General features: G+C 35.2%; 1 protein-coding gene across 4 annotated transcripts in view; it reads left to right on the top strand.

Annotated features, from left to right (window-relative positions):
* CTNNA2 (catenin alpha 2) overlaps positions 1-17579 on the top strand; it is a gene marked incomplete at both ends in the record, with an annotated part of 1062955 nt that overhangs the window by 1020178 nt on the left and 25198 nt on the right. For 2 of the 4 annotated variants that reach the window (XM_079791897.1, XM_079791899.1), the window contains 2 exons: positions 2093-2198; positions 5727-5861. In XM_079791897.1, coding sequence (XP_079648023.1) covers positions 2093-2198; positions 5727-5861 — 241 coding nt within the window. Of the gene's footprint in view, positions 1-2092; positions 2199-5726; positions 5862-17257; positions 17399-17579 lie in introns of all 4 variants that reach the window. The other 2 variants (XM_079791896.1, XM_079791898.1) reach the window with 2 other exon arrangements.

A 17579-nucleotide genomic window follows, 5' to 3' on the forward strand; every position in this document is an offset into this window, starting at 1 on the left:
CAGCTAGGTCTTTGGGACTGGGTTAAGATGAAGACAAAAAGTAATAACAAATGTGTCAAACTAAAACTGTAAAACAAAGATATCTAAGGTCTGAAAGTTACACAGAAATATATAATAAAGAGAACATCATTAAACAGTGAGAGATTCTGCCTCTAACATTCTCTTTTAAAAAAATGTATTTTTATTGATTCCAGAGAGGAAGGGAGAGAGAGAGAGAGAAACATCAATGATGAGAGAGAATCATTGCTTGGCTGCCTCCTGCACGCCCCACACTGGGGATCAAGCCCACAACCTGGGCATATGCCCTGACTGGGAATCACACCATGACCTCCTGGTTCATAGGTTGATCTCAACCACTGAGCCATGCCAGCTGGGCTAACATTCCCTTTAAAAGTATAAAACCAAAATATGAAAAAGTTTCTTTAGAGATAATTTAAAAAATAGTGTTAGAGAATAGAAGCCAGATTATCACAGAATCTTTAACTCGTACATATTACATAAAGTTTACATATGAAATCCTTGCCTATATTTAAATATAAAAATAGCAAGTGAAAAAAGTCAGTGTCCTTTGTGGAAGAGTTAATGTTAACACAGCAAAATAAAATATCTTAAGTTTTAAATTTCCCTATGTGTGTGTTTAAGCTTTGACACGAACATAATATATTTTAATTTTAGCTACTAATGTAAAAAAAATGCAGAACATAAGAAGGGAAACTGTAAAAAAATGCCCTTCATTTACATTAATTTTCTGAAGTGATTTAAAATTTTCTATTTTATAAAATATTATGTAACAATCATCGCTCACTCTGAATAACCTTATGTGTTCAAAATAATTCACATCTAAGTTTTGTACACATTTCATCACATTTCTATATGTATTAATTTAATTTTGTAGCCTTAAAAAATGCATTTAATTCGGCCAGTATGGTTCAGTGATTGAACTTCAACCCAGGAACCAAAAGGTCACGGGTTAGATTCTCAGTCAGGGCACATGCCTGGGTTGTGGGCTTGATCCTCAGTAGGGGGTTGTGGGAGGCAACTGACCAATGATGTTTCTATCTCATTGATGTTTTTTATCTCTCTATCTCTCTCCCTTCCTCGCTCTCTAAAAATCAATAAAAACATTAAATTTTAAAAAAGCCTTGATTTTCAGATGCATCTAAGGAGACCAGGCTAAGTAGCAATGCTAAAAGAAAAAAGAAAAGATAAATATATTTAATCTATTATTTATATCTCAAGAAAAGAGATAAGTTATGTGCTATATTTTGTTTAAAGATTTCTGACGCAGCATAGCTTTCTTTTTCTTTATAGTAAATACTTAAAAGACGTGTAATATTAAACAGTGCACCTAATTGAAAACCTCATGTGAGAATATTGGGACAATGGTTTGGAAGCATAAAGATACCTACTGTCACGCATTGTTTTGTCTGTTCCCTCATAAATCAGTACCAGGAGCATGGACGCCAATGAGAGTAAGAGCCGAACCTAATTCTGAAATTCTGGCCGAACAGTTTCCCACTGTGTACAAGAGACAGTTGCTACTCAGAGTGCCAAAGTGGACTTACCAATATAATAATAGTGTAGGACATGGTATAAAAGACAATGCAAGGGCATTTATTTTAGCTAGTATCTCATTTAAATTTAGAATTTATTACTTGTGGCTTGTACAGACTGAGTTGAGTTCATGACTTTTAGTCTGCTTTTCTCCTTTCTAAAATGGGAATGATGATACTTACTAGGGTTGCAATATAAGGTAGTGCATACAACAGCACAGACACATGGTAAGCATTTCAATATTAAATTCCCATTGCCTTGTGGTGATCACCCTTTTTAATGGAACACTGTCTAAACTATGTAAATTCATGTAAAGAATTAAATGTGAACATACACATCTAAATAGGGATAATATTTCCTAAAGATGAATGGAAGTAAAGTAGATTATTAATGTGGAAATTGAAATGAATCAAGAATACATTCTTCTAACATGACCAGAGACAAATACAAAAGCAGGGTCTTAGGCAAACAGTATGGTTGGTTTGTCTATTTCAGGTCATACAATAGATTTTTAATTATGTTGTATATGTTGTTTCAGAGGCAAAGGCCCATTGAAAAATACATCCGATGTCATTAATGCTGCTAAGAAAATTGCCGAAGCAGGTTCTCGAATGGACAAATTAGCCCGTGCCGTGGCTGATCAGGTAATATAAGAGGGAAGAATCCTTGATTAGCACTTGGGTTCTGTTATGGCTTTTGTCCACCCTACAAAATGCTGAAGAATGAATTGTACAAAATCACTAACATTTCACAAACTGGCCTCTAACTCTGCTGAGACTGAGCTATGGAGAAGGTGTGCTCAGTTCAGGAGGGACTCCTAAGGCCTATGATCAGCTGAAATCTGGAGGTTCTCAAGTATGTGGTTCCTTGGGAGAGGAGAGCACTCACTATATAGGAGACATAACTCCCAGAGGGTCGTGGAGTATCCCAGCCACCCTCATTCAGAAATGCAGTCACGCTGAATAAGGGAGAGGACAAAGAAAGAAGTCTACATCTTGTCATAGAACACTGATCTCATTGTACTGATGCTCTTCATAATTCATAATAATTTGTGCTCTAGTACAAATGAGACTAATCCGCACAATCAAGAACCTCCAGATTTCTGCAGCATTTTCATCCAGACTCAGAGGCATCAGAGATAAACGAAACTCTCTTTTGTGCTTTCAGACCGAAAGAAGATACAGATTAGAATGGCTCTTAATATCACCTTTAATGTTTGAGTTGATTTCCTTTTCACATTTTTCATTTTATCTGGCTGGAATTGGAACTCTAAAATCCTGTTGTAAATATGTCTTGGTGCAGTAATGTTCCATTTCCTATAAGGGTACTTTAGACAATAGACTTGGCCAGATAAACTGATCCTGATTTCTTTAGTTACAGTGGCTTACAGTTTGAACCATTTTAAAAGGAGAATGTGTTAAAATATAAGATTCTTAAATAGAAATACTATATAAACTATTATTTACATGGAGACATTATGAACATGAATTTGCTTACTAGACTACAACACAATGACGTTCACCAGAGACATGGAAAGATACCGGATTGCTTCCTCCTCCATAGTCCTCTATTATATTGGGGTTGATGATTATAGTTTTCCTCCTCCAATCCTTAATATTAGGCTGTTCCTCTAAATACAATCTTCAGTATCCTAGATTCTTAAATATTTTAAGAAAAATACATTATTAAACTATTAAGATTATATTTAAAATAAGCGAATATGTTGTCTCATTTTATTGTCTCAATATAGTATCTCGGCTAATTCAAGGGAATGTTTTTGCTTGCTTTTGAATTTTAGAGAAACACTTAATAGTAAAGATAATTCATTAAGTATTATCATAATTTGAGACCTCCCTCAAATTTGTAAGGTTTGAGGACCAAACCATTACTCGATTGGTAATTTCAGGGCGATATCAACTGCCAGGGCTTCCTGAAGTTTGAAGCATAATTTGAGCTTCTTTCTACAGAGTTCTATATGCATTCCAGAAAGTTCATATAAAAAAGAGGAGAGACAATGAACTTACTTGAAAATGTGCATGCATGCATGCAAACAAATAAAAATGCACCAAGAAAGAATCCCATATCTCCCTGCTCCCCCACCACCCTTGCAAATGTTGAAGTGGGGAGGATGAGTAGAGTGAGCAGAGGTTGGTGGGTGCTTCTTAAAATAGTTTTATTTGGACAGACTTCTTCCTGGGAGTGAAAGTGAATGAAGTTTGGATGGCTTTTCCATTATATTCTGAATCTCAATGGCTAAATCTATTTCTCAATATGTTTAGGCTAATTGAGTTCAATATTTTTATTTTGATTCTTGTTTTTGATTTTGCATTTTTGCAACTTGAAGTATAGCCCAAAACAGTTTTGGTATCTGGAAAATGACACACAAACCCCAGGATTCTATATGTCTTTTGATATTGTGACAAAGTATTTAAATGCTATTTAATGATGACTTTAAAAGAGACAGATGATGGTAAACATAACCCTCTGTTTGTGGCATTCTTACTGTCATTAGTGGTGAAGCAACTTGCAATTTTCCCCCCTTGTTGTTTTGTCTGAATTGGACATTTCTTTCTCAAATTCTCCTATTTCCATGAAGTAAGACTTATTTTTATTGTTTCATCTTGCCTTTATTTGTGCTTTAAATGCTTCAGTTTAAATAACAGAATAGAATGAGAAGTACCGAGGAATAAATTGATTGCCTTTATTTTGCCTGAAAATATTTTTATGAAGATTTGAGATATGCACGTAATATAAACTTTTTACGGACTGTTGCATTTTTAATTACTGTTCCATTAGATAGAACTTTCAGTTTAATTTGCTGCAAGGTATTTGTATCAAAAGACTAGTCAGCCCTCTAGGGAGATATCATTTTGAAGTTAATTCCTTTCAGTAGATGGGTCTCTGGAGTAGGATAAATATTACAGAATTAAGTACTTTTAGAAAGCTAGAAAACAGTCTCTGTGGGTTTCTTTCTCGATAAATACAGTTAGTGGGAGGGGAGGGGAATGCTACAATGATAAGTGTTATATGTGAAAGAGACCCCTTTGTCATTTATTCAGTAAGTGATTATGTCAAAACCACTGGCTTCACAGTACTAATGAAAATTATTTTCCTTGAGCTTTAACAATTGGAGTGCTTTTTCTCATACTCTTAGTCTAATTAAGATACTTCACTGTGGCCTGTAGGTGTTTATTTCTTACAATGTTTCATCAAGGATCTTGTGATTATATGTTTTTTACAAGTGCAAAATTGGGCCAGAACAATGGAATGGCCTGGAGAATCTCAAACTGAACATTTGAAATAGGAATATATTTCAATGACTGTATAGCCATTAGAGCCTCTGAAATGCCTTAAGGAGCCATATAAATGTCCATGGAAGTGTTCTTCTAAGCTCAGTGTATTCGATGGACATTTGCCTGTTTAAGTCGCACAGAGAATTCAAAATCCCTGGTCATAGTTGACTCTGGCAATTCCAGAGTCTGGGGTCTGTTGTTTCTCTTACAAGTGTTTCAATTGGTATCAACTTCATTCTCTTTCTCACATCTGTTTCTCTTACAATGGTCATGATTCTTCTCAGTTTTTTGCTTAAAGGAAGTTTATCATGTTGCTAAAATTTTGATAAATACCAACATCCAAAAGGTGTAATAGTTTTTCTTTCGTGAATGGTGCATTTCTTAAAAAACTAAAGGAAACAAGTGATTTTCCCTTCCAACTAATTGAATTGAAACTCTGCCCTTTTCTATGGCAGTGAGATTGCCTCACAGAGTGATTTCCTTCTAGCATGTGTTGCTTTGGTTGTTTGTATTAAAATAACTTGCACATAGTAAACATTGAATGAGCCACCAGGAATAAAAATGGTAAAATATTTAGTTTCTTAACAGTTTTGAAGACAACTGATAAAATACCCAGAAACATGTTCAGAAGTCCCAATAAGACTTGCTGAAAGACCTTTACTATTCTCTTCGTAGAATTCTGTTAAAGTCAAACTAACTGTTCTAAACTATTGGCTGTGGTATTCCTAACATACTATAGAAAGAATTTAAGTGAAATGGATGTAATGAAAGTATATGACACCGAAACCTTTTCTTCTCACCACAGCTTTCATAATATACCAAGTGTTAGAAACTGAAGAGTACGTACTAACTGAGATCACTGTTTTAAATGTTTTATAGTGTCCTGATTCAGCATGTAAGCAGGATTTATTAGCCTACCTTCAGCGAATTGCCTTGTATTGCCATCAGCTTAATATCTGCAGCAAGGTGAAGGCGGAAGTGCAGAACCTGGGAGGAGAGCTCATTGTGTCAGGGGTAAGCTGGGACGTGGGCTTCACGTTTTAAGTTCCCACTGTTGTACTTCAAGGCAAGAACTCTTGGCAACAGTACTGCTAAAAAACACCAAACCGCAGTGATTCATAGGGAGGTAGTTTTAAAATAAATGTTATCACCATTATTCCAGACCTTGCAATAACTCACAAAGAGCGATTTGATTTTCCAATTACCCCGTGTTTATACTAGCCTTGTAAAATCTCCATTATTCACAAGAAACTAATTTCATAGTCTGCAAACTCATTGCCAAGCTGTGACTATTATAATTATTTGGGGCTTTGGTATATTTACTCATTGTGAGTCTACATCCCTTTGTTAACCCAAGTAATTTTCATTCAGGAGCCAGCCTCTCTATGTGTGGATTGTGTTCACATGTTAGAGATGATAAAAACAATGGAAATTCATTCATCAGGTTCCAATGCATACTAGGTTTTCAGTAACCCTTAAAAGCCACAATGTTTGAATGTAATCCAGGTTGATGTGCTGTTGCCAAAAACTAACATAGTTTTCAAACACTAACAATTATATCTATTTTTTACTTAATCACTCCAGTGTTTCCCTTCTCATGAAAATATAAGTATCTGGTTCATTTCATCAAATGCAAAGAAATAAGAAGTTCAGTGAATAGAAGGATCATGATTTCTTGGCAAGATTTTCAAATGTATGTGTTGAGGTTCTTCATCTTGGCTTCTTCTCCCCCCTCACTCAGTCCCTCTCTTTTAACAAAAGTTGTCATCTATGGTTTTAAACTATTTGCAATTCTGAAGTGTGGCTCTACCACATTTAGTTCTTTTCCCAGTCAACCATGACGCTGCCTTTTGAAGTGTGGCATTACCAGGAACATAACCTATCAACGTAGGAAATGCCTTGCGAAAATCACATTGGTCACAAAGCTCAAAACCGCGCCCCCCCAAACCATTTTTAAAATTCATCAATTTGACCCTCTAATAAAAATATGTGGAAAAAATCATTCTTGAATCCAAAGGTTTTATTTCCTATATTGCTTGAGTTGCAGAAAACATAGCTGGGAAAAGAGCTGATCTGGCTTGCATGGAGGTGCCATCTGGAAAGCCTGGTCCATGCAATTCCACCTAGAGCCCAATAAATTGGCTATTTTGTGCCTCTTTCCAAAGCATAGTCACCTCTTTGCATTTCCAAAATGCTCCTGCTTCAACATTCTTCAACAACCAAGTGCAATCTGTCTTGCAATGTGTCCCTTTCTGCCAAGTTGGTAACTACCAAGATTTTCTCTGCCAAGAAGTGAGTGATCAAAACATTGCATCTCCCTTGCTTCCTTTCTTCTCTTCAGCCTCGATGGTATAGTTTCCCATACCATTCAGCTTTCATGTCCATCTGTATATAGTACCTGTGGAACTGAGTCCTTTTTGTTTAGCTTGCCTTGTGTGCTTTCATTTGTCACGTTCCAAATCTTACTATTTACATGGATGCACAAAGCATCTTTTGTGGATCTCAGACCCCACAGCTTCATCTGGACAATATTTTCCTGGCAGAGTTGCTCTCCATCATCCTCTCAGTACCCATGATTCATCACTGCCTCCAGAGCTTCATTTCCATTGTCTTTTCCTCATTGAGATGTAGTCCAAACCATCATTGGCTTTTATCACTTGCACTGTTGGCATTTGCAAAGGTGTTTGAGATTGAGAAGCCCGTTTCCTTCTTTGAGTCTTATTGGCAAAGAACAGAAAACCTTGCATGGGAGAAGGCTTCTATTAGAGGAATGTTATACAACTTTATAATAATTCTGAGTCAAATGCATTATAAGGGTTTGCTATGTATTGCTTGGTTATGGGCCCACTCTTGGCCTCCTCATGATTTTTTTTTTCAAGCTTGATTGCTATTTGGTGCCATACCTGCATCCGTAGTCTGCTGTCTTTGCCACTTCTGCCTCCACTTTATTCTGCATCTCCTTCACTGATGGCAAATGGAGAAAAAAGTCAATATGTTTATTTTGCAAAATAGCCACAAATGACTGCCTTCAAAGTTTTGAAAGTGTCAAGAATGTGACAAACTTTCAATGATTTTGCCAAGAAAGTGCATTCATGCTTTGGGCTCCATTTATTTTGTTGTCTGGCATGACAAAGTTTCTATATTTTAAGGAGAAGCAACTATCGTATAATGCATAATAAATAAAGAGAAATAGTTAAACTTTTCTTGCTTTTCCCCTATGTTTATGTACATGGGATCAAAGCTGTGGTTTCTTCTCTGAAATATATGAAAGCCCTCAGGAAGATATATTTGTTGGAAGTCAAACTTTCTCCTAAAACAGAAGAGATTTGGACAGATGATTTCCATTTTGCCAAGAAAATGATTTGACTTTTAAAACTCAGGGCCTTTTTTTTTTTAAGTCTTCTGCTGGCATGATGAACATATAAAATGTACATGTGCATAATAATATATCATGTTAGTATGTGATGTTTTATGTGATTCTGTGGAGACACTGGGAAAGGCCTCTTCTGTTGTATCTTCCTTTTGTGTGAGAAGTGGCTCTAGAAAATTCAATAGGTCATGGGTGGAAATGGGAGCAAATGCTCTTCCTGAGTCATGATGGGGAACTAAAGAAGTAAAGCAATTACGATGTATGCTGGCATATGCTCATTCACACAACTGCTGTCTAAGAAGCACCATTAGTTTTATGGCTGGCAACCAAGTTTTAAAATTATTGGCTTAAACCAGTGGTCGGCAGACAGTGGCTTGCGAGCCACATGCAGCTCTTTGGCCCCTTGAGTGTGGCTCTTCCACAAAATACCACTGCCTGGGCGAGTCTATTTTGAAGAAGTGGCGTTAGAAGAAGTTTAAGTTTAAAAAATTTGGCTCTCAAAAGAAATTTCATTCGTTGTACTGTTGATATTTGGCTCTGTTGACTAATGAGTTTGCCGACCACTGGCTTAAACCTTTCTCAACAGCCAAATGGTCCCATTCTTATTAAATCTCAAAGTAGGAGATGCATTTGGGAGCCAATTCAGTTCAACTGGGTTGCTAAGGGGTAACAGCAAAGTGAAAAAAATAATTTAAAAATGAGTAGACTGATAGCCTCAGCTGGTTTGACTCAGTGGGTAGAGTGTGAACCCACAGACTGAAGGTTCGATTCCGGCCAAGGGCACATACCTTAGTTGAAGACTCAATCCCCAGCCCTGGTTGAGGCGTATGTGGGAGGCAAGCAATCAATGTGCCTTTCTCACATCAATGTTTCTCTCTCTATCTCTTCCCCTCTCTCCCACTCTCTCTAAAAATGTCAATGGAAAAATGTCCCCTGTTGAGGATTAACAACAATAAAAATAGTAGAGTGATAAAGATATTAAAGTGAAAGCAGAGGACATAAAGGCCAGAAGATGAAACAGTCTCTTAGTTTATAAACTGGCTTTGTTTGCTTAGTTTGGTGTTTGCTTATTAAGTCTCTTAATCCAGCTGACATGCATTTTGGGAAAAGAAATGTTAAAAGAAGAAGAAAAAGAGAGGGAAGGAAGGAGGAAAGTGGCATGAAAGAAGGAATAAGAGAAAAAGGAAAGAGAAACATAATCATAGTATATCATACATTTGTTTCGTGCAGGTAAGAGCTATTAAACATGACAGCATTATATTCACCATGGGAGAAAAATTGAGCCAAAATGTTTCAAGTATGTAAATACATTTTGAATACAAATAAGTTCCAATGCCATGATATGGAAATTACCTGTATATTTGATTGTCATGTTTTTAATTAATTTTTGTTGACTAGGTTTCAGAGAATTTAATGGGTTCTTTTACATTTAAAAACAAAGAGGTACACAAAGTTCTGGAGAAATCAAACCCATTCTAAAACCTTCAATTATCTTTAGCTACCCAAAGATTTATACTTTATTCATTATTCTGAATAAACTAGAAACACTGATGTAGGATTTTAGAACACAGAATGCTGAACATCCATCAGCATTCTGATAAAACTGAAATATTTCACTTTAAAAAAAAGATTCAAATACAACAGGAGCCCCGTTATAACAACGAAGCCAGAACACAAGAGCAAAATCCCTGATCTGGGCAGGAGTATGATCAGAGATGGAGGGACTTTAGTATAACTTAGAGCTAACTCCACAAGAAAATACTAGAAATTTAATAAATTTCATTGTATACAAATGTCTTTTTTTTCCCAAAAATATGTTTTTATTGATTATTTAGAGAGGAAGGGGGAGGGTATATATATATATATATATATATATATATATAGAGAGAGAGAGAGAGAGAGAGAGAGAGAGAGAGAAACATTGATTGGTTGCCTCCCATATGCACCCTGACCAGGGATTGAACCTGCAACCTGGGTATGTGCCCTGACCTGGAATTGAACCAACAGCAACCCTGCAGGGCATGGGATGAAGGTCAACCAACTGAGTCACACTGCCCAAGGCTGCATATATATCTTTATACTAACAAAATATAGAAACACAGTTTAGAGGTGAGGAATGTTAGTTTCCTAAGTCCTCAAGCCGATTGAATGGAGCCCTAACCTGTTCCTGAGGGATTGAGCAACTACCCTAATGTGCACTTTTGTTCTTTGCCTTTTAAATCTCTCCTTTCCAAATGTAAATCCATTTCAATTGAGTTATGGAGAGAGATTTGACAAGGTGAGCAAGTGTAATTTGCGACATTGATAGGATTTGAATTGGTAAAACGAAAATTGGAGAATAGGGGTTAATTACAGTCATTTGTACCACCTATATTTCATGTCATTTAAAAAAATTAAACTCGGTTAAAATCAACATGAATAGTTATGGTAATAAATGAAAAACATTCAGAAAAATACAGAAACTGATAATATTCAAATCAATCTTCCCTAACATTGGCATGTAATCAAAGATACATGGATATGCACACACACATATATATAAGAGATACACTTGATTTGACATTTACTCCATTATCCCCTGAATAAGCAATAAGCAAGAACAAATGGTTGACTACTATGACATGTCTAATCCAATACAATTCAGGGAAAAGAAAATGTGAGATTTAGTTGTATAATTTCATAAATATATATATATATATATATATATATATATATATATATATATATATATATATATGATTTGTAAAAATTGTGATTTGTTGAGATGAAAGTTGCATCCCACTTGAAAAGTTTCATTTTTCCTCAATAAAATGTGTATTTTGAATTGAGATGAAACAGTCATTTGAAATAAGCATTGTGCCTGATTATGTAGACCTGTACTTGAAGCAACTCTTTTTTGAGAATCTCCTTGTTATATCTTCTGATCATCTTTACTGATCAAAGTATAGTAGAAATGGAAAAAAAAATCTAAATTTCTAGCTATTTTAATTAGGGTTCGGAATGCATCTTTGTGCTCATTTTATCAGAGGGGTATGTGTTTAGGGGACTTACTGCCATTCCAAAGAATTTTATCCAGATCTTTCAGAGGGCAGGCCATTAAGTATTTAAGTATTTGATCTAGAAAGAGTAGGAGAGTCCAGATCCAAAGAGTAAGATAAAAACAAAGTTCAGATTACAAATGTGGATAGAGGGATAACCATAAGAAGACCAAATAGTTCCTTATCGTTTGCAGAATGGCACAATTTTTGCTACTAAGATGGGTTGTTGTATAATTCAATCTTTCTCCCCAAAACCTACCCCCTAATCTGTTAAGATAGGAAAAATGTAACCATTTAATTCTGATTCCTGCATCATTTCTTCCTTGTTTACTTTCATATAAGTGTACATGTCTTTAATTTTTCTGTAGTCCAAATTATGCAAACCTTCAGAGAAAATAAGCCATAAGTAGTTTTTCCCTGCAAACTCATTGTCCCAGTATTATAAAAGTGACATTTAACAAACTCCCGGCATTATTTTTGGAAGAAAAGTCAAAACCTCTTTGGGTGTCAGTTATCATTGAAAACTTTTGTCTACTGCACCACACCTCTGTAGGTGTCTCCCCGAATAGTTCTGTGCAAGGGAGGATGGTATACTGCTCCAAGACGTGGCTTTTCAGTTAAATACTCGATGACAGTAACCCTACACTTACCAATGTGATCCATTCTCTTCATTGAAAAACATCAGTTATTCATTGATGGAATTAAACCAGTTGGCTATCTTCCTGAATTGTTTTATGCATAGAAAAATACTTTATATTCTAATGCTCTCATCCCAGAAAATAGGAAAACAGACTCTAACTAGGACATGAACCAAGCATATAACTCTCTTCATCTTACCTGGAGGGAGAGATGAATTGACCTAACTTGGATCTACTCAGATTGATTGGATTGCATCACCTGAATTTATGGGCTGAGAAGTTTTTAGTTTAGTTTGAGGGCATTATTACTTGTAAGAGTAGAAAGAGTTAGTGGCTTTAAGAAGACATTTTTGCCTCAGATATTTCTGCCTCAGAAATGTCAATGCCATTACCTGTCATTCAGTCAATGAACTTTCATTCATTTGGGTTTTAGAAGTTTTATAAAGCTTTGAAAATCCTCTAGTTAAAAGAAGGCAGGCAAGTAATTTACATGTTAATTTATTAGCAATTAATGCCTTAGATTTCAGTTAATATTCTGCGAATTATGTGGCAGCCAATGAATGATAATATTTTTTGAAAACTTGAAAATTAGACACATGGGAGATACCTTGCCTAATGAGGGACAATGATATATATCTGTGAAACACTGGCAACCCTATTTAAGAAGTAATGGCTTATAACATTTTCTCATAAGATAATATTCTAATTTTTTAAAATATATTTTTATTGATGTCAAAGAGGAAGGGAGAGGGAAAGATAGAAACATCAATAATGAGAGAGAATTATTTATTGGCTACCTCCTGCATACCCCACACTGAGGATCAAGCCCGCAACCCAGGAATAAACCTATGACCGGAATCAAACCCTGGACCCTTCAGTCCAAAGATTGATGCTGTATCCATGGAGCCAAAATGGCTAGGGCCATTATTCTAGTTTTGAGATACTGTCTGAATGTGGCAATTGTCAGATTTTATTCAAAGATGTTCATTAATATTTTAAATAATGTCTGTAGTAATGTCATAGGAACTACCTCCCCCTCCCCCTTTTTAAACTAGTTTTGAATATGTGAGGGCTAATCCAGTATACATGTTCCCTTCAATTGAACCAGTTATGGGAATCTAAGGTCTTGAGTGGATACCTTTATTTAGAAACAGTATCTGAAATTCAGTTATTGCTTTCTGGTTTTCATGTATACATTTGAATTTGTCAGCTCTAGACAAGAAATACATTAACTTGAATTAGATACATAAATCCATTGTGATTTTTTTCATTGTTGTTCCTACTTGGAGATGCCTCAAGAATTCCTGGACTGAAGGCAGTTGAAGAAAAAGAAAACATGTGAACAACTTGATATAAAAATAAAAGATGAACTTTAAAACCATAATCTAAATATTATCTGGGGATTTTATTATTGATTTTGCACAATTTTTCATTTCCTCAGATAATGAAATATAAAAGAAATAAGGAGACCCCCCCATGGCAAAGCAGAAACAGAATTTTTAAATTCTGTACTAGGTTTTATAAAACTTTGAGAATATTTTTCTAGAGGAAGATCAATGTTTCCATATGTTGTTCCTAATTTCTAATGAAAAACTAATCCTACTTTCTAATGACAAAGCTAACAATTAGAATTTCAAAGAGTTGTATTTATTTATTGTTTATATAATTACATTTTCTGATTCACTGAATTCAGCATTTCTATTGCATTCCAACTACATAAAAGGCATAGTGCTAAATATTGGTTGGGTAAAAGCATTCAAAGACCTTTATCTCTAGTAGCAAATAATTTTCCTGAAAAAGATACATTATTTTTTCTGTTCATTGTACTTTTATTAGATTGTGTAGTCTATTGTTTGTTGTTGTTTTTTAAGTTTTTTTTTTTTTAAATAATCTTAGTGTTCAGTATTCTCAGCCAAAAGAGCAGGTGGTGATAGCTATCTCTGTGTATTCACTGTGTTTCTTGGTTTACTATATTCTATAAGTAAAAATGTGTTTAACTTACTATCATTTGCATTTTGCCCCTACATATTATTTTGTCAAATGCTTTCTTCAGTTTAACTTAAATGATTTATGAAATATGGCTTTGATCACAGCCCTTTGAAAAGAAATATGTGCCATGCTATGGCCCATGTATCTTACAAATAGGAATGACTTCTGGATGGGCAATGTGGCATTTTCTTGGTTCAGATATCTTTTATGCTTCAGAACACATTGTCTTACTCAATTTGAACAGTCATATTTCTTCTGGATAATAAATGCATTTCAAATATTTTATACCAATCCTATTTTCTTGAAGACAAGCTTTCTTAATTTAGACTTTCATCTTTTCTTACATTATTAATACTATATCTTATTTGATTGCTTTTCTCTGACTACCTTCATCTGTGCAGATGCCTTTCTGATAATGAACTTGACTTCCGGGAACTCTGGTTAGATGTTCTGTCAGATCTGCACAATTTGTCTCTTGACCCCTTTCATCCATTTCCTTTTGCAAATCTGTTTTGCAAATGAGAGATAATAATATGCTGGAGAAGTTCCAGTCAGCAACATCTTCTAAGAACCATGTACTTTTTAAAACCTAAGGGTCTATATGTGAGAGTGTATCATAAAACCAACTCAAAACATAATATTTTTATCTCAGAACTCCTGGTTCAAATCTGTTGCTATCAAAATTGGAGTATCTCTTGTAATTTCTCTTCAATAACATTTTGATCAAATTGCACGCCACTGCTTGATTATGTCTTCCATGGTGAATTACTTCGTAAATACCTAGGCAGGTCATTCTTTCACAGTATACACATTATTCGACCTGACTTTTCTCAATCCTTTTCACTAAGAAATAAAATAAAACAAAACACTTTGCTTTCAACAAACAAAAATGTAAAATCAACTCTACATCTCTCTGGTCAGAGTTAAGTTATACTCATGACTTCAGTAATGGGGTCTCTTGACTGAAATCTTGCAATTACTTCATATCTTGTCTTGTAGGGCGAACTAATCCATTCCGGTAATGCCATAAAAAGCATGCATCAAATCCACAATTGCAGTAGGACTTGGTTTTCATAAACAATGTCAAGAGGCTAGATCCTAAGAATAGTTGGAAATTATCTGACCCCAGCATTGCATTCTTTGTCAAAAAAAGCTTTGTTATTTTAACTAATATAACTAAAGACATCACATTCAATCATACTAAAATGTCAGCACAGTTCAGCACTCTGCATCCTTTTGATGCAGCCTAGTTTTGCATTGGGTTCCTGAAGTCAGGCTCCAGTTTCCAAATAAACAACAGATAATAAGAAATAATAGATTATAATCTAATTCCAGTTCGCTTTGCTTTAACATTTAAAAAGTGTTTAATTCCACTTTTTATTTTAATATCTTAACAAAGGGGGAAGGGTACCTTCTTTGTTAGATCGTAAAAATTGTAAGGTGTTTAATGGAAGAAGAGGAAAGTGCATCATTACTCTTGAAATAATGAGCTTTAAATTTGATATGAAAGGTGCTGTGATACAAATAAGTTTATAATAAATAATAATCATTTTGAAATTGAGGAATAATGATAATGGCAAAAAATTCTGTTTAATGGCCAAAAAAAAATCAAATTTTTAAAACCAAATGGGTTCATTATAAAGCATAAAAAAACAAGGGTAGGCCAACTAGTCAGTGATCCAATATGTAGAAATTGGAAGACAATAAGACTTTATAGGGCCATTAACTGGGAAATCTCATGCAACAAAAACTGTCAAATATGGAAGTTGAATTTAGACTTGGAATTAATAAAATGGAAATAGAATAAGGAAAATATAAACAGAGTATTATTGTTTCTCTAATAATATTAGTATAGAAAAAGTCAAATAAATATAAGGAACATTTTTGTTCTCATAGCCAGATTTTTTTTTTTCCTGTTCTATTGTCTTTAATTCTCTCAGGATATTCTTTAAATGTCATTAGCATTCATTTTGAAGTAAAAGATGACAGTAATGTTGCCAAATCTGTAACTAGTTTGAATTTTGTAGCTTCTGTGTTTCAAAATACTCTCTAATTTGTCAATTTTGCTTAATTTTAAATTGTGATTACCAAATACACTTATCTATTCAGTGAGATAAGGATGACAGAACTAGAAATAGAACTATATAGACTTAAAACAGAAGGAAATAATTCCAAATTGGGAATTTTATCTGCATACAGAAACAGCCAACTAGGCATCACCCATTTATTATGCCATGAATTACAGCTGTTATTTTGAATCTTTATTTTTACTAAAATATTTTGTATGGCAAGAGAGATCTGGCTTCCATGTGGATGGTTTCTGGACCTGCCTATTCTTCATTATCACCCCTTCCTTTTGTTTTATTGTAATAACCAGTTAACAACTTTGAATAGTTCACATTTTAAACTTCTAAATCTTCATTTGCAAAAAACAAACAAACACAAAAAAACAAACACAAAAAAAAGTTTCAGAGGTATAACTAGATGACTATAGCAGAACTGCATGTGACAAAAATGTTTTGTCACTTCACATCACTGAGTCACTTAAACTTGACCTCTCAGAGCAGCAGTGCAGGGGACCTTATGACTGTAGAAATCTTGCTGTGTTTGATTTTTCTCCAGTTTTGAAGGTGGGCTCTAATGCCCCCCTTTAGATGTATGTGCTATTCAGTATACATGGAAAATTTTAGTCAAGACTATTAGTAATATTTTATGTCAAAATTAACATCCTAAAGGTAGAAATAGGCATTGGTTATTGGCTTATCTTTGAAATTGTGCTTATCACACAATCCACCCATGGATGCAAAATTGAAGAATAAAAAGAGTTGCAGTTTTAGCAACAATGAATGCCTTAGTTCTTCAGTGATTCCAATAAAAGAGGTAAGTATCCCCTTAGTATCATTACTGGCTGGATGTGCAGAGGCCCGAGGGCTTGGTGAAGGTCACACAGCAGGGCAATGGAACTTTCAAGAAAGGCATCTGACACTCCCCATGTACCGTTCCAGGCTTTAAGAGCTTCAGCCCTTGCTTTCTCTCTTGGTGATCTTCGGTGCTTTAAATAGGGGATTCATCCCCTCTGAACCCACTACAGTTGTCCCTACAATGCCTGACAAGGCGGGGTGCTTCTTCATCCTCCTTCTCTCAGGTGGTCCATATACCTGTTCAAGAGAACCAATGAGGAATCCTAGTGGCCGGGCTGTTTAATATCACAGAGGCCCACCCATCTCTTTCAGCACCTAATTCCTTCATATGCCTCTTTCTCCCGATGACCCACTCCCTCTTCCACGTCCCTAATCCCTTCCCAATAGGGTACGTTTTATTTTTTTCTCTTGCTCTCTCTCTCATGCTCTCTTTTCTGTATCTCTCGGAAATCAGACAGGAGTTCAGAACACTTTCACTACCTTTTATGAGGTAGATTGTGATGTCATAGATGGGGGCAGGGCTAGTCAACTTTCTACCCACCTCCCAACCTGTGCTGAGGGAGCTCCGATCAGTGGAAGCAGTGATTCCTCCATGGTGAGTAACTTTGCTTTCTAATCTAATCTGTCTCATTGTAAACATTGCTTTTGAAAGCAGGAAAATGGGGTTTTAAGGAGGTAAAGATGTGACCACTCAGGCCCTCTTTACTTACTGTTAACCAATATTGGAGAAAGGATCTCCTTACTTATTCTCTATATAGATGAAGGATTCTACACCA

Source organism: Cnephaeus nilssonii (genome assembly GCF_951640355.1).
Source record: "Cnephaeus nilssonii genome assembly, chromosome: 15".
NCBI lineage: Eukaryota > Metazoa > Chordata > Mammalia > Chiroptera > Vespertilionidae > Cnephaeus > Cnephaeus nilssonii.